The following is a 22,237-nucleotide window of genomic DNA, read 5'->3' as shown; positions in this document are numbered from 1 at the left end:
TTAACATACATGACTGTGTCAATTTAAGTGTCAACTTTACCCAAGTTACTTAAAAAGGGACCAGAGCCACTTCTTTTTTTTTTTCTTTTTCTTAAAGTGTTTAAAGGGACCAGAACAATTATAATATGTTAATGGAGCAAGCTGTCTAGGTTCACTTAAAAGAATGCTACTAAATCAAGAGGGATTTCTAGTAAAAACCACGACGTATCTTACTATCCAATCATTCAGAATTCAGAAGTCAGACTTAATTTAGTGCCACAACCCCTATGAGAAGAATACACAACAGAAAGAAGGAAGGCATATAGCACCAGATGGTTTGATGAAGGACCCTGTAACTTGGTATTAAGCCACAGTCATTACTAGAAAAATAAAAGACTACTCAATAATTACATAACATTACCCATTTTATTCTTACTAAGGACCTGTCTTAAAGAAGAAATTTCCACTGTAGACTAATACACACCAACTCACCAACCTGAAATGAAATGTTATCAGGTTTTCTTGCTAGTCTGATTGAAACATTGCAAAAATGGAGAAATCAAATTTTATTGTGGTATAATGATATGACAGAACAGTTTATTGATAAATAATAAGGTAGCTGAATATTTAAATCATCAAAGAGGATAAAGGGCATAGCTAGATCTGTGAGTCCAATGTGGAAAATCAGCACCTATATCTGAATATGACAGAGAGGACAGATAGAGCAGATATACAGATATATTTATACATCTATATATATTGTCACAATAATTTCATAATGCCAAATCTTGGAATATTCACATATAAGAAAAAATAATAATTATAGGAAATGAACCCAAGAGATTTTATATATTCTATGAAGTCAGCAGCTCATACAGCAGTTCCTTCAGGAGTGGATCTGCACTTACTTGGGGGGTTCACCATACCAGACATGCCTTCTCAAGACTTTTTCAATCTGTCATTAAATGACAGTATAACACAGATTTTTTTTTCTTAGAGCATGAAGGCTCTTGTAACTGTAGGTGCAACTGCACCAGGAAAGACCAAAAATCTAGGATCCTGCCTTCAAGTATAGTCAGCAATGAATGCCTAGGTCAGGTCTTAAACTCAGGGCAAACATGGATTGGTATCTCTCTGGAATGCTTAAATCTACACCATTTGCATTTCAGTTTCTCTGCATGTGAACACCATGTGTCAACCTGATACAAACAGGCACTAAAATATATAAAATATACACAAAAACATTAAAATTTACAAATACTCTTAAAAATTACTTCCTAACTTCCCCACCTGATATTTTATTGTCCAGATTTTGGGTCTGAATCTCTGAAGCTTTCAGTAGCTTGTAACAAAACAAGCCATTTTTCACCAGATGCTGTGCTGAGTGAGAAGGTCCAGCTCTTACAGTTGGACCTATTAGATGTATTTTTATGAGGTACTTTACTTTCTAATTCTCTGCTTGGAATAAAACACGACTACAAGGGATCTTCTGGCTTATTTGCTCCTGCAAAGAACTACAGGAATAATGATATTAAGAAGACTGCAAAGTGTTTGAAAATCACAGTAATTACTAGATTCCTCTCCTCTGAGAAGATTTCAGATTTCCAGGTGATTTCACTAACTGAGAAGATATTCCTACGTCCACATTTAAACTAAGGGACTAAAGGTGTTTCACAGGCCTGACTACCTGGTGGCAATAACCTGGTCCTCACTGAGGCAAGGTCCAAGTGCCCAGCACCACCCCATCTTCCTCTGATGCAATTCTGATTGCATTCTGGCAGAAGATGCCTCCAATACTTTCTAGTATAAGCAAGAGGATCAATGTGAAATTTCCCACAAAGTCCTTTTTAGGAGGACTGCAGGCCCAGCAAGGCTCCAAGCAGAGCAAAGGAGGAAGAGAAAAACATTGACATCAGATTGCTGCCACATTGCTTTGCTCTAACTGTAGAGGAAAGAAGTTGTGTGCATTACTCTAGCTGAACAGAATAAGAAGGAGGTTGCAAAGCAATCAAAATTTGTCTCAGGGTCACAACTGCAGCTCTGGAGATATACCTGTCTAAACGTCTGTGCTGAAATTTGAAACAGTTTTTTATGTTTGTCAAGAAAGCCACCCCAAAAAGCACTGCACACTTGACCATGTCTAAGTAGTGTCGAGGTCAAAGAAGCACTGTAAAGAACATGACAGCACACTCAGGCACAGCAAAAATGTAGAAATAAACTGAATTACAGAGGAATTTGCAAACTTCAGAAGAACAAAAGCCCACGTTTGCTCATTTCCATTGAACCGGCAAATTTAAAAAAAGCAGCAGAATTAAAAGCAGACAGGATTAAGAAGAGACTGTACCTTCACAGACTGGGCAGCACTCTCCTTCTGGCACATAGTACCTGTCGCAGTGTAGCTCACCACACTGGGCAGAGAAACAAATAGAGACTCCCCCTTGGCACCGACAAAATCGACAAGCATCCATCCGAAACATGTCTCCATCATAATATTCCATGCTGTTAAATATGCAAGTTGGCTTCACTTCTGAAAGAAGAAAAGGAAAAAAAAGTATTTTACAGATATTGTTAAACTGGGAATAGTTAAGCTTATGTTGCTACTGACAAAAACAAATATAAAAGAGACAGTTGATTTTTCTTTCATTTTGTAAACTCAAATACAATTTCATTTTAAGAACATGGTATATTTTATTTTTTGTTTCAACAATGGGAGAAAATAAAATGCTGTTAAAATAACCTTCAGAGCAACTGTCTACAATTAAAAGTCTTAACTAAAAAAAATTAAAATCCTGAAAAAGGCTACAGCACTGGTATTTCTTTGTAGGTGTTAAATATTTCTCATTCTCAATGAAACCGAAGCTACTTCAAATTTCAGCACATGAAACAATATGTTTTTCTGTTTTAAGAAGTCAGTTTCTGATCTTTCTTAAGTAATCTTCCTCTCTGTAGGACTTGGTACTCAGGTGGATAAATTACACTAAAGCTGTCCAATTGATAGGTTAAAAACCCCCAAAAAACAAATGAAACCCAAACATTTTGTGACTGCATGATCTGTTATGCAGAACTGAACACTTCCTTTTTCATGCAACCTGGAGCTGTAATAGCCAGCTCACAACCATACTTCCCACAACAAAAAACAAAAAAACAAAACAAAACAAAACAAAAAAAAAAACCAAAAAAAAACCCACAAAAAAACCAACAACCCAACAAAAACCTCAATTGTAATAATAGTTACCTGATCACTTCAGTGTTTCAAAAATATAAAATGGGTAGTTCATGTATGCCTCCATCTACAGCAGAGCCTTGACATATAATTAAAGCCAAACTTTGTGGGAAGCTAAAAGCCTCTCAAAATTTTGAAGTATTTTGGGAAGAACATTGCTCGTTTACTTTGTTAACATTCAAACAAAAGGGAATAAAGATGCTAATTAAACCAATGAAAAAGTCTGAAAATTCCTTATTATTATTTTATGCCAAAGAAATTTGGTTCCAGATTATCAAGAAGATCCACACATCATGTATATATTGCAAGGTCTTCACAGAGGTTTTGACCTTGCAGATATCCCACACTTATGAACCCACCTCCATCACCTATTTTATAGATACTGTTAAACAGGAAATAGTTTGTGTTGCTACTGACAAAGACAGATATAAAAGAGACAGTTTATTTTTCTTTCATTTTGGCCATTTTATTTCATTTTCAAAGCCCACTCAGTTCAACCATCCAACTGATTTTGCACCCCTTCCTCGACACCGTGCAGCTCCACGGCTTAGGCGGAATCATTGCCGCACAAGACACTGTAGAAAATACACCCCAAATTTATGTTCAACTATAGTACTCCACATTAGTCATTAGGAAATCATGACTTCACAGTATCATCATTATATTATTCAATGACATAAGCCCCCTCCCTCTTCCCCACTTCAGAATAAAATTCTGGCCTCCGATGACACTAGCCCAGAATTTGTGAAAGCAGCCACCCCAAGTACAGCAGCATTCAATCCACCAGTCTGTTTTTTTCACAAGCTGTAAGTTTAGCAGTCTGAAAAAACAAGGTTCTGCAAACAGGAAGCTATTTACTTCAGCAAGAACATTATCAAATACTGTAGGTAAACCAAACATGTTTCATTCCATTTGAAGAAAACAGCAAAGAAAAGAAGGGACAATTGTCCGTGTTTCTGATTTCTGTAGAACAGATGGTAAAGACTATTTACTTACATATGTAATGCTTAACCACAGAGTTAAAAACTGTGCCCACTTTATGGTCAGGTGATTTTTCTTTTGCCTAATGATCAATCTCACATGGAAGATGAAATACATTTAAATGAAAAAATCAGCATTTGCAGATTCCTTTCAATCCACCCCAATTCCCTTAACTTTAGGGAGCTAAAAACTTTACATCTGAGTTTCTCTTGACAATGACACATGTTTTCTTTAGAACTCTAAAGCATTTCAAGCACTTCTTTCAACATATGCTTATACTGTGGTCCAGCCTTGAGTCATTTGAAATGATTGTAAAGCATTAGAGTTGAAACTTGGAGATATCCAGAGCAATGTTTGATTTTTTAATGCCTGTTTTGTCTTCAAGGCGTAATGTAGAAAGCAGCATAAAAAATAAGAGCAAGAGGAGGAAATACCACTGTGTCCGGGAAAACAGCTATGACCTCATTAGAAAGCAATTCACATAAACAAACACTTGAGAAATATTTCAAGTTTATACAGCTCAAGCTGTTAGTTTAAAAACCTTCTCAAAAAGGAAAAGGGCCAACACAACTCAAAAGGCCTTTAATCCATTTGCTTCTGGCTTCACTGTTTTGACTGCAGCTTTCCAGATTTGTATTGATTCCCCCATACCCAAAGAGTAGAGATGAATTCCTGCCTCATTAGAAGTAGAAACGTCATCTCCCATTAATTATTGTCATTTTTAAATGTCCAAACAAGACTATGCAATAACTGCAAATCCTCTAGGGAAACAGCATGTTTTACTCTTACAATGAAAACCACTGCAGAATTTTGCTATGTGTGTATTTTTACCATCCACCCTTGTGGTAAGTGTATATATCCAGACTAAACTATAGACCTAAGCCTATGCATCCAGCTACAAGACAAGGATTACTTTTGTTAGAGCAATCTGTAAGACTCCAGTCTTCAGACTGAGTCAAGGCAAACAAGCACTAAAATCAAGAACTCTAGCTTTAGATACTCCAGGTGGAAGCCTGAATGAGCAACACACAGTGAAATTATAATACTGCATTTCTTCCACCACAATATGCTGAAAGATCTTTCAGTTCCCCCTTTTTTCTTGTTGATTTTTTTTTTGTGCCAATTTTATTGCCTTATTGAGGTGAGTATGACAGTCACCAAGGGATAAAAGACCATAAAGCTAACATTAAATAAATGCATATTTTCCTAAATTCATTAATTCATTGTTCTGCCAAAAAAGAGAAAACCGCAGGTATGACTCTTCAAGCTCAAGTGTGTCACAAAGGAATTCAAATTGCCAAAACCTCATAGCACAAAGCAGTTAAACATATCTGAGACTCCAAATCTTGTTTGTGATGCAGACTACCACAACAAAGCAATGGGCATGAGACACAGGCCATGGCTTTGTGAACATAAATTCAATGTCTGCTAGCTCTCAGATAACCCAGTAATACAAGATCGATCCAGCCCAAGCACTGACACACAACTGCCCATCTGTGAGAGAGACTAGGACAGAGGGGATGGTCCCTAGAAAGATATAGAGTTTTTTCGGGCAGTGGAAGAACAAATGACATCTCTGCTTCTATATAAAGTCAAGCATGACTACAACTGACTTGATTTGGCATTAAAGTTCCTGCCACAGAGTTAAAAGAAAAATAGTTCTGACACAAATTTAGCTCTACATGGCCACAGCCTTTTTGTTCTGGGGGTGAGAGCCCAAAAAGGTGGCACTAAACCCCACAGCCTCACACTCCACAGTGATAATTTCTAAAACTTTTATCACCAATCTGAACTGCAAAGGGACACAATCTGTTTTATCAAATTAGTTTTCAATGGTATTTTACCTCCTACACATAAATCTAATGAAATACGTATTAGTTTTATGGGCTGAACTACTCCAAAGTAAAAAATCTGTTATTGAGATTTCTGTAGTTTCCTAATACTTATGGTTTTCTTTAATTAGCATCCCGGAACAGCTCAGAAACACATGCAAGTCTGGCAAACCATCCCTTGTGAGGCAGCAGTTCTGCACACGGTCACACCAAGCACGTGAAATGCCTCAGGGCATCAGCCTCTGTAGGCAGGTTTGGGCATTTTCTTCTGTAATATCAGAAATTCCAGCTCTCCCAAACCGGAAGCAAGATTCAAAACAATTTTCTGTTGTTTAAAGGATTAAAAGGTTCACGATTCCAGGACTTCAAATGTTCCTTCAGTATAAAGAAGTATTTGTACCAGAGCCTTGGAAGGAACTTGAGTAAGTGCTGTGAACTTTCTATTAAATGAAAGGGAAGGAAACAGATAAATTTGAATCCTGTGTCTGTATAAACAAAATACAGAAAAGCTTTCCATTTTTCAAAAGCTGAGCTGATAGAGCTCGAAAAAAGAGAAGGTTACTTGTCATTGGAATTGGCCCACAACAATGTCATAAGGCAACTGTATGCTATTGCTTCCTTGCCAGCATATAAAAACAAGTTAGATAGAAAAAAACTATTTGGATTCTTACCCTTCAGGTTGCATTGCTTGGTTTCCCTAAGCAGTATATTCCTTATTACTGCACCATATTATATTGCAGCATATTCCCTATTAACCCAATTACAGAACTGTTCTAAAAAGTCCTTTGGTTGTGCATATTCTAAAAAGGTCATCCAGAAACAGAGAAACTAGAATGAAAATAAAATGGAAACTATTATGTGTAAATGAATGCATTTATTTATACAATTACTTAAAAATATTTTCAGAGCTTAAAGGAATGAAATACTATTTTGTGGCAACTGCAGTACGTAAAAGAAATTAAAAGATACTTGGGATGCTGAGAAAACATAAATTCAGCTCTACCTGATACATCTGTATCTTAATATTTTCTTTAAAACCACCAGTAATGGAGGAAATGCAACCTACCTATTAAACAATTCCACAGCTTTATCTACTGTAACACAGCAAAAATCATGGAAGGGGTAATTCAGGTTAGACAGAAACAACAAACAAATAGAAAGGAAGTTTCCCCTAAGCTTCATTACATTACTCATCTTTGAGGTCTCATGTTCTACAGTTTTTCCTATCCTTGAGTATACAAATTTCTTGCTAAGAGGAGTCATCCTCAGGACACCACAGGCTGTCCTTGCCTACATCCTCTCTTACAAATAGAATGTACACCTTTCTTTCAGTTTTAATTTTTCTCCATCAGGTCATGTTTTTTAGTGTTTGATTGTTTCTGTGACTTTCTACAAGGCTATCCCCCTTCTTTCTCTTAATATCTTGTAAAAATTAAGCAGTGCTGCTTTTTAACATCCCACGGTCCTATTACAGGAAAATACCAGGACAACAAAGGAGGACCTGGGGCCACAGAGGGTGATGGCTACGCTCTAAAAGAGTGGCAGATTTTCTTGATGAAATTGACAAACAATCCTTGGAAGCATGACATGTTCTTCATAACAGAGGAATGTGTTTAAATCCCAGTGGTCTCTGTCAGTCCATCACAGGAGAAAATACATGTTGTGATCAGGTTAGCCATAGGCATGTTAATAGAGCAGAGACACCTGAAACAGTACCACTAATAGGTACTGGCACGGCCCACCATGCATTGCCAGGACATTTGTGAGAAGCCTCTAGTACATGAGAGAAGTTAAAAATTGCCAGGGGGAGGAAAAAAATCTCCAAACTTGTAACACAAGGCTGTGGTCTGGCATTCTAACAGGTCTAGCCATGTCTTCCATGCTTTGAGAAAAATACTGAATTCTAACCTTGTCTTCCAAAGTACTAGCAACTTCGTCCAAGTTTAAAAATCCAGCAGTATTTGAGCCAGAACATTACTGAAGATATTAGTCTACCAAGACAATTCACTTTGGCAAAAAAACATTACTATTTCACCAAAGTAAACACTAGAAGTACATACTTTTTAAAAAAACTTTTAAACCCAGGCAGAATTGCACCATTTGACATCTAATATTTTTGTACATGCTATATAATTTCACAGAATCTATACAGCATCTTGTGTTTCATTAACCAACAATAAATAAGTGAAATAGATTTTGTCCTTTTTTATTAAAAAAAAATAAATTTGTTTTTAAAACTCAGTCTCTACTTCCCATTGAAAAACTCTCCTGCTCCTAGTGAACCAGTCTACAGTTCTGAGTCTGGTTTCACGTCCAGCTGTGGTCCTGACAATTCCTACTTCATCTTTTTTATCTATTTACCTACAGACCATTTTTTACCAGGAATTTTGGGTTGCCCAGCCTTCAGTTTTCTGTTTTCCTTTCCCCTCTCGTTTTAAATGTGACTGGCAGTGTCTTGCACTGTTTCACACACTTTTCCCAATTTGAATAGGGCAAGTATAATACAGGTCCAGAGGATCTAAAACTTTTGACTTGGTTTGGCAGACTCACCAACTTTTTCATTATACTAGACCAAATTCTCATCCAGCTATGACTGGTGATTAGCCATGATTTACAAGTACCTTTCAGATGTTCTGACTGAACTAAAAACAATAAACCCCAAAACCAAACCTCAGCTCACAACAACTAAATCCCTCTACCTTTTTGGTATCAGAGTATCCTCCTTTAATGTTAACCTTATTACGTACCAAACAATTTGTTATCTTTTTCATCTCACAAAATGCATTTTTCATTTAATTTTTTAAGCAGCTGAATATTTGAAGTCCACCACAAAAATCTGTGGTTTTGGATGGCCAAAGACAAATATGCAGTACTGTTCAATTAGTATTAGGACTGTGTAGTTCTCTGCTCCAGACAGACTGTTAGCTTGGTCAAATACTTGTTTCTTTAGAGCACACATGAAAGTGCAATAAAGACTGCCAAAATTAATGCAACAAATAATGGGAACTCCATGGTAGACGGTGTCTGTGAGGTACTTCACTTGGACTTCATTCCTCCTTCTAAGGTGAATATTTTCCTTGCTGACCCTATATTCCCCATCAAATCCTTTCAGTACTCATTGATGCTGCCTTTAGAAACAGGCCATTCTTATTTCCTTTCAGAAATAGTGGAATGACCTTTATCCTTTTCTGCACCATGAGATTAATAATGGATCTGCAACTGCTGTGAGGAGCAAATGCACCAACAGGTGACAAGAAGTGTGATTAAAGAGGATTTTTAATCTCTCCTCTAATGCAGTACCACTGTATAGAGATGCAAGTGTGAAAATAGCCAGAAGGCACAGAGTAAAAAGAAATGTCTTCTTTATGTCAGTTTATCTTCTCAAATGAGGAAAAAAAAATCACAGAAATGGTTATAAAAATACTGATTATGAGTCACATCAAGTGGTCTTACTTATGTAGGTGATCACTTCTGTACCACCATGGAATTGTCAGTACAGCCTAAACCAACAGAATAGAAAGGGTCAAAGTCTTAAGTCCTGGGGAAGGTGTGATTTCTTCTTCCCATTTTCATGCATCCATCAGGTAGTCCCACTTTCAATGGATAGGGCAACGAAAGTCCACACTTCAACCCCCAGGGACAATGGATTGGGACTCCATAGCCATCCTTGGCAGAGCTGGATTCTAAAATCACAGCTCACACACGGCTATGGCAGAAAGCAGCGTGGTCCCCTTGACCTTGAACCATGCTGACACATTGATGAGGACCACTCACACACGTAGTGTATCCTATTTCACAAACCAATCAACAATATTTTTTGAAGTAGCAGTTGTTTTCAAGGAAACTTACTGAGAAGTGAAAGCTCTGACTGACAGAAGGCAGCAGCTGCAGGATGCCTGGTAATTGCTCTCTCAAATTTCTAAGGCAAAGCTCACAGTCAGTATGTGCTTTAAATGCAACTTACATTCAAGAGATCTATGCATCAATACCTAATTAGAGAACAGGCAAGTTTGGATACTCACTCTTGTTTCCAAGCACTTGAACTCTTGCTGCACATGCAGCTTTTAATCTCTTTAGACTCACTTGTTGATGCTTGTAATTTAGTGCCGAATCAATTTTCTTTCCTTACAAGCTCCCCCATGAGTAAAAGCAGAACACCAGGATTAGCAGAAGTCCTGGTAAATAATATATTTTGTACGGATCAGAAGGAACTAGCTTCTGTAAAATACAGGATTTTTTGGAAGATTACATATCTTGGGAATCTCTCACTCAATTCACCCCAAATAAGTATCACATACTATCTAGTATTCTCTAGATGAAAAGCAGTTTTCAGGTAACTGCAAGTGGGGAAACTTCACGGCATAGTCTGCCTTTAAACAAAGCAATACTGACTCTCACTCCCTGAAACAGGGCAGTAGAACCACACAACAGACAAAACCTCTTTGTTCAGTTTCATACAGTAAGATGAAATAATTTGCTATAGATTTCCCATGTTGCCTTATTTCCTTTATATCGACTTCACACTTCTCAGAAATGAGTACATTTGACTATGGATGTAGTCTTGTCTTCTCTGAAAACTTTACTACTGAACAGCACTGTGCAAATCTCTGATTCCCATATGCAATAAGCAGTGATGTATTCAGTTGCATCAGTTATACCTCTAGTGATACTGTTTTATGGTAGCCAGAGATTTAAATTTAGAAATTCATACTTCTGTCTCCTTCAGGCTAGAATTGTGTTACATGCATGAACTAGGGCTTGCACTGATGGTCATCAAGAATATAAGACTAGGAGAAACAGCCAGCCACCCATCTAAGCACAGATGACTGACAAAATCATATCACTATTGCATTTTAAATCACTGCCAACAGTTACATAGAGTTGCAAGGTTTAAGTTAAAAATTAAACAGTAAATACCTTTCTCCTGACAAGGAAAAAGGAGCAAAAAGAAATAACAATGTTGCAGCCATCATTGTTGTCTGAGCCCTCATTTTCACATCCAAGGACCAGGCAGGGTATGCTCAGGGATGGCTCAAATACCCTAGATAAATCAGGACAAAGGAATTGGATCGTGTCAAAACAGAACTTTGGATTCCTTCCTACCACCATTTAACAACACAGAATGATTTTCCTTACAAAGATGCTTCCCTTCAAAATGAAGGAATCAATGCATGCCTTAAAAGTGACCTTTTCAATTGACTGACCTTTGGAACAAGAATCACATTCTAATGACTGTAAGCATTAACTGTAATAGTGAAAACTTTTAAATATAGCAGTGCTTTAAAAAGCACAACTTTATTGCTCTAGTTGTGTAACAGTTTTGTGCAAAATACTCTGATATCTGCATACATTCATGATGTTTAAAATATCACACAGAACTATTTAACTATTGTAATCTATCTGCAATGTAGTTTTTTTCTTCTCACCAATAAGAAAGTTGTTCTCAGGACTTTATAATTTTTTTTTTTTATATAAAAAAAATCCCCCAAAAAGTTTGACCTATGCAAAGATTGGACAGTTACAGACAATAGCTACTTAACAAAAAGCTCCAAATAAATGAAAGGATCATTTTCCAAGCAGGAATAAATCTTATTTTGGTGACTTATAATGTCATTATAATTATAGAATAAACTATGAGAAGCAGCAGATTGCATATGATGTCAAACATATGGACACACCCAATATAAATCTGAAGCAAGAAAACAAAGACTAGTGTATTGACTTAATGCAGTATTTATGATCAAATAACACCACCATTACAAACTGCAAAAGAAGTAATTACTGCAGAAGTTTATTTTGCCACAGATTAAGATGCTTTTCTTAGATAGACCAACCAAAAGCTAGTTTGAGGCAGTGTGTATCAGTAACAAAGATAACCACACAAAATCTACATATATATTGTAGAGCTTCTACATAGTTTTATATTAAATCCAGGGAAAACCATGCAAAAGAAAAACTGATTTATCCCCAAACTGATGACAAACAACAAAGAGAACATACTGTAGAGTCTCTCCATGACATGAATTTTGCAGCTATTATTAACTACCCCCTCAACATTGGCCACTGTTATTCTACAGCTACAGCAGATCTTCCCACACAGTAAAGCCAACCTACCCATACTGTGAACATGTAATTCTTCATCTATCACATTAGCACAAAATTGCAATAAATATTGCAGAAGTCTGGCCTGCTTTAACACTCTGACCATCATTAGGGTTACCTAAACATGAAAATTGGATTTTTTTCAGTCTACATACAGTAATTTGTAATGGATACCCTTATTTTAAGGTAATGATGATCAGTATCCTTCCTGACTGCTCCCACCCCTCGCCCATTGCCGAAGGAATTATTTAATTCTTTTAATTATTTAATTCAATAGATGTTACAATAGCAGGAAAACCACACTAATGCGAGTATGCACATTTCTTTTTTACTTCATCCTCTTGCTTGTTTTCAGAGGTTTTCAAACACAGAAATAACTAACGAAACTTGTTGGTAATGCTGATTATACAACTTCCCCACTTACCATCTATAAATTAATTAAATTGCATTTGATTAAAACACATACTTTAAAAAGGCATCTAATCCTCATTGGAAAGGATGAAGATAAGGAATTCAGCATCCTCCCAGCAGTTTGTGCCAACAGCTAGCCACCCTCACTGCTGAGAACAGCTTGTCCCAGATCTTACAGATTTGACTCTTCTTGCTTTGAAGGCATTTTTTTAATGAAGCAAAGACATTGATCTAAGCCTATCACTGTAAGATATTTTCTCCATCTGTTACTGATACCAATTCTATCTCTTCTGCACTTGTTAGTATTTCAAAATAATGTAAAAAAACCAGAACTGGATATTGAATTCAACTACAGTTTCACTGAGAACCTTTCCCCCTCCTCTTAATTTTAAACTGACAAAAGTAATGGTAGGGATTTATTACACACATACACACATACCAGTAAACACGCATCTAGAAGTTCTTGTCAGAATTAGTTTTCTCGGAATTTAGAAGCTGTAGAGGCCTTATTTGTAGTAGTTGTCCCTGAAAAAAACCCCACCTAAACATATATTGTAGAAAAAAAACCCACCTAAACATGCTAAAATGCATTTGAAAAAACCCCAAATTATAAAGCAATGCAGATCATGGTCTATGACTATTCTGTCTTCTCTACCACATATATGCCACAAAAGACAAATGTCACACATTCATGAGTAGTTTCATAATTGCTCAGAGATTGTTATTAAAAATATTGATCATCTTCAGGTTTATAACTATTTCTTTTTTCCAAAATGGAGCATCATTCATAATTGCACCTGGAAGTTTGCTTGAAGCGCTTTAAAATCACATCATACAGCATTAGTTTATAAGATTTGATTGTACCATTAAGTAACATGACAAATGTGATTTTCTAGAAAAAGTATTTCACTTTCCTGACCAGTTTTCTCAGGACTATTTTCTTTTTTAGAAGAGGAATTTATTAAAGTTAATTTTGATACTGGCCTGGAATATGTTAAAAATTATTTTTAAGGACATATATAAGACAAACCTAAAAACCTTAATTTTTCTCCAATCTGCCCTTTCTGCTGCCCTCTGTACTGCCACCTTCCCTTCAAGAACTCCTATTTCTTCTTCCAATTTACTCTGTATTCATAGGCTACTAAAGGATAGAAAGAGAGGTAAAACGGAATCTTGATCCAAAAGCAGCTTGGATCTTTGGAGTGAGCTACAGTGCATAATAAGGGAGTGATGCCCAGGGCAACAGTGCTTAAGACAGTCCAAACTCACTGTTACCAATGAAAAATTAATCTAAATTCTACTTGGAAACTTGGAAATAGGACATGAAGATGCCACAAAAAAAAGGTGGGTAACTTAAACAGCTCCATCACACGCCTGCTACACTGTATGTACTGCAACAGTTTTGTCAGCAGCATCCACAAATACTGCTACATACACATAAATACAAATAGGCTGAAGAGAAGCACTTAGCATGGTGGTTTGTATCTTTGAGACAGCCCATCAGAAATTGGCTCTCTATTTCTTGCTCTAACTACTGAAGTAAATACTGAATTAAACTTTGCATTGAGGCTTCTCACACAGGTAAATCAGATTCAGAAATGATACTTTAACAGAATGAAACAAATATGAAACAAAGAAAGATGAGTAATACTTCAGTGTACATAAAAAGTAGAGAAGTTGCATTTATATAATCCTACCCAAATAGTGAAAAAATTACTCTAAAAGTTAAGGAATCTGTGACTCTTCATGATAGAAATTATTTTATTCCTATGGGAAAATTTAATTTTTATATATAATATCCCATTATATGTACTATTATTTTTCAGTCAGCATTTGTGTATTTAAAATATTGCTATATGTATATAACACAGACCTTCTCCTGGAGAAATCTCTCTCTCTGTTTGCAATTATAATTGTAAAATAAAGGCTTAAATTTGCTACACGTACAACTAAACAAGAACAAATATTACTGGATAAATATTAATTAATAAATACTGCAACAGCTTGTAATTTTTAATGGTCAGAAATTATTATGCAATCCTTCAAGAGTATTTTCCCCCTTACCAATAGTCAAATATAATTTCTTCACAATTCACCATATACACAGCATATATATACAGCTCTACATATAGAACAGTCCTCAGATAAGAGTCACTGGCATGAAAAATTTAGGTTTTAAAGTATTTTCTAAACATTTAGATTGGGAAGCAAACAATGATCATAAATATATTCCTGCACTGTCTTATAATTTCTAAAGGTTGTACACCTGTGTTAAAAATTACTTTGCATTTGATTCTTAAAGCAAACCCCATAGTCTAAACAGCATGGCTTCAATTAGAGTGCTGCCACAAGCAGCTGTGATGGTTAACAAAAATTTCACTTCTAGAAGGCCTCTAGTGTTTGCTACTGGCAAAAGACTATATGAAAGACATGCAGTGAGGGAGTCTTGCTAAAACTATAATTCGCTGAGTCAGAGAGAAAAGTGCTTCAGAAACTAAAGCAGCGTGACAATTTCAAAATGACAGTTTCCCACGTCAGTATCTTCACCTAAACTTCCACTTCCTTCTTACTGAATGAATTCAAGAAAATTAGTTCTCTTAGATCTTGACAACATAATAAGAAATAACCAAATGCCCAGCATCCCACAGAGAGACAAAACCCCCTCCTGTTCAGGTGCAAGAGCAAGTTTCACGTACCGTTGACACATTCAAAGACATCACAGCACTTGCCAGGCGTCCCATCTCCCCGCGAGACTATCTGGGGCACGGAGCCTGCCTCGCACATGGGGAATCCACAGAGACCCGTGAGACACTCGCACCTGGAACCAAAGAACAGCAAGGAAAACCCTGTAAATAAAGGAAACCACGTGCACAAGGTGAAAGAATAGGCAAGAGAAAAACAGAAAGTCAGAGCACGAGGTACAGCTTTGGCATGTTCATGTCTTAGAATCATCTTTCATTAACTCAACAACCAAGACATTTTATGAACTCAAAGGGCTCCTTTTAACCATCCAAACTCTGTTGGCTGCCAAGCAAACAAAAGAGTGGAGTGTGCAACACCAAGGGTGCTCTTCTGCTCTGTGTAAAAATTTGAAAACTGTGTTCTCCAGACTTGCAAAATAAAGCTTCTCCTCCAATTCTGTCTTGAATAATCAAAATTGATGAAACACTAATAGCAGAAATTGCACTCACTCATCAGAAGGGTGTTCTCTCATTAGGAAACCACATTATATCCAGTGTAATCTCGGGAAAAATTAAAGAGAAAGTAAGACTGGAATCATTAAATCTAAGCTGAAGGAAAATAATTGGAAGTTCTCTTTTCGTGTTGATGGTGCCGCAGAGGGTGAAACCAATTACATGTGACGCCAAATAATGTGGGAAGCTAGGTATATTAAACACTGTGGTTAGTGTTGGATCATTCTAAAAGACTACTTTTTCCATGTAAGTAATATTTATTTGTTTATTTAAGAAAACAGCCTAATGAACTGGGAGATATAAAATGTGGAGAAACAATAGTCATGTTTGCTTCCAGATTCTTTGCTTTATGATTAACGTAACAGTTTAAAAGTCAAACACTTAAGACTTTTGATAAGTTTACATTTAACAGAGTTCTTGCCCTGAACAATGGGCACATTTTAGGGATAAGCAGCAATCATTCTATACTAGAAGACCCTGTAATTATGAGTTAGAGAAATAAGAACTCTACTTGTTAATAACCATTTCAAATATTTTAAGTATCCCAAGATAATCCCCACATTAAACAACATGAAGCAGCATCAGCACTTACTGCATTTGCTTATTATTTATGCTCAAAAAGCAAGAAGTTTGGTTCTCTTCTGCCATGCACATCCCTTTAATTGCCCAACAGCCATTTCATCTCAGATCAGTATTCAGTGAATGAGGAAGAACCATCTCTCAACAGACAGGCTTTTCATATCTCTCCTTTAACCTCATCAGCGTTAGATAAAATTGTTATATTCTCCAGTGTAAGGTATTACTCAAAATGAAGTTTGCAAGATGTACAAGTAAAGTCAAGCTATCTCACAGAACCTTTATTAAACTATTTGAAAAGGATTCTTAAAATACTGCATTACAGAAGCATGCAACTGTAAAGAGATAAAGTCAGTTTCACAAATAATGCTAAATACAGCAAGATAACTTTATGTGCACATATATGCTACAGTATAGCAACAGCTTTAAAGCAGGCATTTGAAGGTTTGGTGGGGTTTTTTTTTGTTGCTTTGCTTTGCTTGGGGTTTTTTTGTTTGGTTGGGCTTTTTTGTTTGTCTGTTTTTTAATAATACTATGCTTCCCACAAAAGTAAAGGACAATGGATTAAACAAAAAAGTAAGAGTACAAAAATCAAAGTTTTATTTATCACACCTTTGCTTGTGACATTTTCTTCTCAACTTATTTGTAAATACAAAGACAGAGGGAACCTAATTATTTTCTTTACCATGTGCTGTTTGCCATCAGAGAAAATGGCAAACAGAAGGTAGAAAAAGCATTCTGGCTTTTAAGCAGTTTTTCTTTAAGATGGCTGTAAATAATTTTACAGAATTACTAATATCTCTCACTTTTGCTGTCCCAAATAGTATGGGAAGATGGTGGTGGTGGGGGGAAGAAAAAAGATGACCTCTAGTAATCAACAAAAAAGAAAAATTAGCACTGTCAGGTTCATGGAATTTGTACCTTAACCCAATGTGCTCGTTTTGCACGGGTCGTGGGTACCTCCCATGCAAAACCAAGACATTCCACATAACAGAGTGTTTTGAAAGATGCTTTTCCTTTCTGAGAAGAATGAAACCCAGAAATAGCTACATATTACTAATTAAAAAAACCCAAAATCTTTTAAAACATATATGACAGAAAAAAGCACAGACACAATCTGTAAGTGGTATTAAAACCCTAAATAAAAATTGAAGCTTCACTTCAATAACCCTATATTAAATATCCTGATGACAATTCTCATTTTCCTCTGGGAAAGTAGGCAGATCAAACTTCCTGAAAATTCAGGGAAAATAGCACACATTAGGAAAATAGTTGTGGACCTTGATTTTCCAAGTTTCATGAGCTGAAACTAACTCTTAGTTCTACTGCCTTCACAACAACTTTCTCAGAAGTATCTTTGTTTTTGTCTCATATTCCTTGTAACTCACAGAACTGCAATATTAAATTATTAGATTAATAACTTGTACTTTCCCACTTTCATTTTTCCCAGTCAACAGATTAAAGAAAAACAAACAAAAAACCAAAATACAAAACTAAACCACAAGAAACTATGAATCACCACTTTAAATAACTTAAGATAGGACAATCTTCCATAAAAAGGGATGAAAGAGATATTCAAAAGATTGGTGGGAGCCAACATTTTTTTCTCCAGAAGAGACTCCCTCTGATTCAGAGTAATGAAAGTTTCACATATTCACAGTGCAAGCAAACAAAACCTCAACACTCCAAAATTTTATAAATTGACCTCCCATTTGGTTAAAACATAATCCATGCATAGGAGAATGTCAAAGTAGAAAATTATCTCAGATGGACTTTTAAATAGTCTTCATTCTTTTCAGACAGCTCTGCTAGGAAAACCTTTGACCATTGTCCAGGCTATTAGCATGGAAAACATTGTTTTGGAGACAGAAGTCTGTCAGAAAGAAACCCAAGGAACTCTGGTAGCTGAGCATGGCTGTCACACGGCCAGAACAACATCTGGAAATCTGGAATATGTGATCCCATTCTCAGCAAGAGCGGAAGATGAGCTTTATAAAACTAGATTTTTCTGAAGTGCCTTTTGGAGCAGAAGGATGGATGGAGCAGCCCAGGTTGTGCTCTGCCACAGGCAGCTATTCATCCACCTGTGTGTATATTACCCTTGGTAATGAAACATTAGGTGTGAGGAAATTCAGCAGGTCGGTTTGAGCTAAGCCTGTTCACAGTGGCCATGGTCCCTCCCAGGCTATTTCTCCAAAATTCCGCTATTCAGACTGCTGCTCAGTAAGGCACCAGGCTGGTCCTGAGCTGCTGTCCCTATAACTGCAGCTTGCCTAAGGAAAGCAGTCCCAGCAGAATTTGCTCCAAGGAAACCTGCCCCAAGAGAAGACTGCCCTGTAGGGCGCCTTCTGCCTGCACATGGCCTGCAGTGACGCCACTGCAACTTCAAATGGCCTTGTGGCATCCAAAAGTTCTAGCATTAAAGGGAGGGCAGTGCTTGAGGTACCAGGAAGTTGGTACCCAGTATCTGCCCCTGACACACCTTATTAGCAAAGGCTGCAAGGAAACAAGCCTCTTGGCATGTTATTACCACAGCAGCACTCACGTCAAGCCAAGAACTTGTCCTTTAAACAGGGAAGAACCGTCCTGTACCAGGGTACAACATTACCTTACAAGAGTGCCCAGAGAGACATAAAGAAGAATCAAACAGCAATGTAAGAGCCTTTTTGGCTCACCACCTGAAAGGGTGGTGGCATGGCCTGGAAGGAACCAGGAATCCTGAGGAAGAGGTTTGCTGCACTAAAATTTTGCAAATATAAAATCAACCTGACTGATAAAAGGAATTACCTCCAGTTCTTCAGGCTAAAAAAACAAAGCAAACAAACAAAAAACCCCAACCCGACACCAAAAAATCACCACCCCAAGAAAAACCCACCCACCAACAGTAATCCCATAAATTTTAACAGCTGAGCAAGGCAAACTTCAGTATATAAAGAAGCAGAAATGAGATGATGCACATCAACCAATGCTTTATAGATTGAGAAAGGTGACTCCTTCAGTAATATAAATGGCCTGATTTTAAAATCAGTTTTTAAAGTTCTTCAGAAGATAAATAAGTTTAATTTAGTTTAATGTTTGAGGTGCATTGGTGGTGGAGTTGTTTTGGTTTGATTTTTGTTGTTTAGAGTTTTTTTTAATATAATTGCTTAGCTTTTTTTTTATGTCTCCAAAAGCGCAAAAAGGAAAAGGAAGAAGATAAAAAAATCTCAAATTGCATACTTGTAAATTACAACTTTTACTTCAAATCCAATTATCTTGGTTAATTTACTTCTGTTATTAAACAGATTTAAAGACAGAAGGGCTTGCTTAACCTCAGAAAAGCTGTTTTGATGGTAGGATCAAAAGAGTTCTCCAGGCACAAGGCACAATGGCTATGAAAATAAGAACAGGCACCCTGGAAAAAAAGATTTAGTATCAGTGAATGGGAGGGTTGAAGCAGGGGTGTATTGACAAGAGGGATATTTATTTTGAGGATCAAAACAAAATTAAAATCTAAAGCATTGAGACTAGAAAAAAGCATTCCTGAAACATACATCACATTCCTGTGGAGATTTTATCACAGTCCTTTTTTTTTTTTTTTTCTTCCCTTACAGCAATCTAGTACAATTTGCATTAACATTATTAACACTTAGATTAGTAGATAAAACTTGCGCAGATGTGTTAATAATATAAGCACTTAAGGATACTGTGAAATCAGGAATTTTCAGAAGAGCATTATCAAAGCTTGACAGTGGCAAAGGAAAGTTTAACTGAAAGACCCCGGCTAACATCAAGCACATGATATAAGTGATGATGATAGAGCAAAATTAAATATTGACATAGCAATCTCATTAAATGATTGAAGACTTATTTTCATGTTATTCACACCTGAATCCACAATGTGAGTTAAGCAGACAGAACAAAACCCACTGCCTGCACTGCAGGCAAAGCCAGAGCCATTGGGACACCACCATACATGAATTTCAACTAGAATTTTCCAAAGTCAGACAGACTGAAGAGTTTTTGCTCACAAATTCAGTATCACTATTTCATGCATTTTTGGTTTTAAAGATAGTATTCAGAAAATCAGTAACGAAAATATTATTTTTTTTTTGTGGAAATCTTTCAGTATTTTATTTCAAAGATCAATAATAAACCTCTAAAGAGAGATGACAGAAAAACTGTGGAAGCTGCATATAACACTTACTACAAGAATGTTTGCCAAGGCTCAGAAGTTTTACATCACTGCTATGTAAACAGACTCATATGGAAGTTCTTCCTCTTTTAATTTTTCAGGGGGTTTACTTATTGAGAAATCAAAGTTGGTGTGCACCCAAATAAGAATTCCTTTTTAAAATATGGATATTTTAAAGACACCCAACTTAACAGTGAATTTTCCCACATGTATCTTAAGCTCCATACACAGGGGGTTTTTAAATATTACAAAAGTCAACTATCTAGCTTTTAATGAAAGATACCATGAAAGGGAACATTTTTTGTGCATCTTTTGCATATTATTAGCATTAGGAAATAGCAAACAGATGCTAAGCAAGGGAAGTTGTCATAGAAATCGGCATTCACATCAAGTAGATTCCAAAGCTGATTAGGATCTAAAGAGTTCATCTGACTAAAAAACTTCATTTTGTCCTTTGACTAATATAAATCAACTCCTCTGTTTCCCTGAGGGCCAAAACAGAAGAAGATAGACACAAAAAAGTGATGCCAGAGATGCAGCAGGCATACAACCAGTGACCAAACGCACCGACTTTTCAAGTGTGCTGATTTTTTTCAAGTACACAAATATATGTATTGAATTTATCAGTATAGGAAATAAAACACAACATAAACTAGTTCAACCCTGTATTTTTCTCACATTTTGCCATACCAGCAGGTGCTTTTTTTCTGTTGATGGTATCTATGTTTTTTCACTGTGTACCTCTGCGACTCTTTTTTTAGGTTGATCAGCTTCACCCTTCATATTATAACAAACATTTAAAATCTAAAAATAAGGTACTAGTTAAGATGTATACAAATGTCAGTTTTCTGATATTATGAATCATTTCTTTTCTTATTCCACTACTGTATAATGAGGAATGATATATATCGGATCCTCTTACAAATAAAACATAATTCCTGAGGACTTCTGGTAAAAAATCACTTACAGATAGATGATAGTTCTAGAAGTGATTCATAAACTTCCCTATTCCTGTAACTCCAAACTTTCTTACTCCTGAATGACATATCTCTCTACAACTAAGCCATCTGAGATGGCTTTGCCATAAGCAAACAAAAAACCATCTGAAAACCAACAAAAAAGGAAAAATCCCCAGAAACCTCTCCAAAATTCATTACTGTTTAATTTATTTGACTGTTTAATTTCACAACCACTTTCTCCTCTTTGCATGAAAAAAACCCAAACCCTAATAATTATTTCATGTTTAGTTTTTCCATGCCATTCATGCTATTAAATACCTTTCTCAAATCCCTGAAGGCAATTCTGTACAAGTTTAGGGAAGGTAAAAAAAAAAAGGTTTCTGTTGGAAAGGAACTTTTAAAGGTTGTCTAGTCTGGTCCCACCCCAGCAATGATCAGGGACATCTTCAACTACATCACATTGCTCAGGGTCCTATTCAACCTGATCTTAAATAAAAATGAAGACCAAAATTTGCTCCAAAATCTAAGTGGTTTTGAGACCAAACAACTCTACTCAATTAATGAGACCCTTTCTGTCCAGTAGAAACCATGCATGCAAGAACTGTAACGCTTTTGTAGAAACCAGACTGAAATTCACCAATGACATTTTAAAGAACAGCAGTGAGAAACTACTTTTCATTTTAAAATGGTCCACAACCTTCAGTTCCACTTCTTAATTATTCAATAATTTGAGAAGGAAGAGAGAAGCAGAATTTGTAGCTGCTGAATTCTGACATGACATTTCCCGCTATTTTCTAGAGGAAACA

At 36.3% G+C, this 22,237-nt stretch overlaps 1 protein-coding gene across 2 annotated transcripts in view; it reads right to left on the bottom strand.

Moving 5' to 3' along the window:
• Positions 1-22,237, bottom strand: part of CRIM1 (cysteine rich transmembrane BMP regulator 1) — a 175,092-nt gene that overhangs the window by 54,179 nt on the left and 98,676 nt on the right. For both annotated transcript variants that reach the window (XM_041476809.1, XM_041476810.1), the window contains exons 5-6: positions 15,225-15,346; positions 2,324-2,506 (exon numbers count right to left, since the gene is read on the bottom strand). In XM_041476809.1, the coding sequence (XP_041332743.1) occupies positions 2,324-2,506; positions 15,225-15,346 (305 nt within the window). The remainder of the gene's footprint in view (positions 1-2,323; positions 2,507-15,224; positions 15,347-22,237) is intronic.

Source organism: Pyrgilauda ruficollis, unplaced genomic scaffold (genome assembly GCF_017590135.1).
Source record: "Pyrgilauda ruficollis isolate IOZ18807 unplaced genomic scaffold, ASM1759013v1 scaffold4, whole genome shotgun sequence".
Classification (NCBI taxonomy): Eukaryota; Metazoa; Chordata; class Aves; order Passeriformes; family Passeridae; genus Pyrgilauda; species Pyrgilauda ruficollis.
This window is presented reverse-complemented; position numbering and strand designations above follow the sequence as displayed.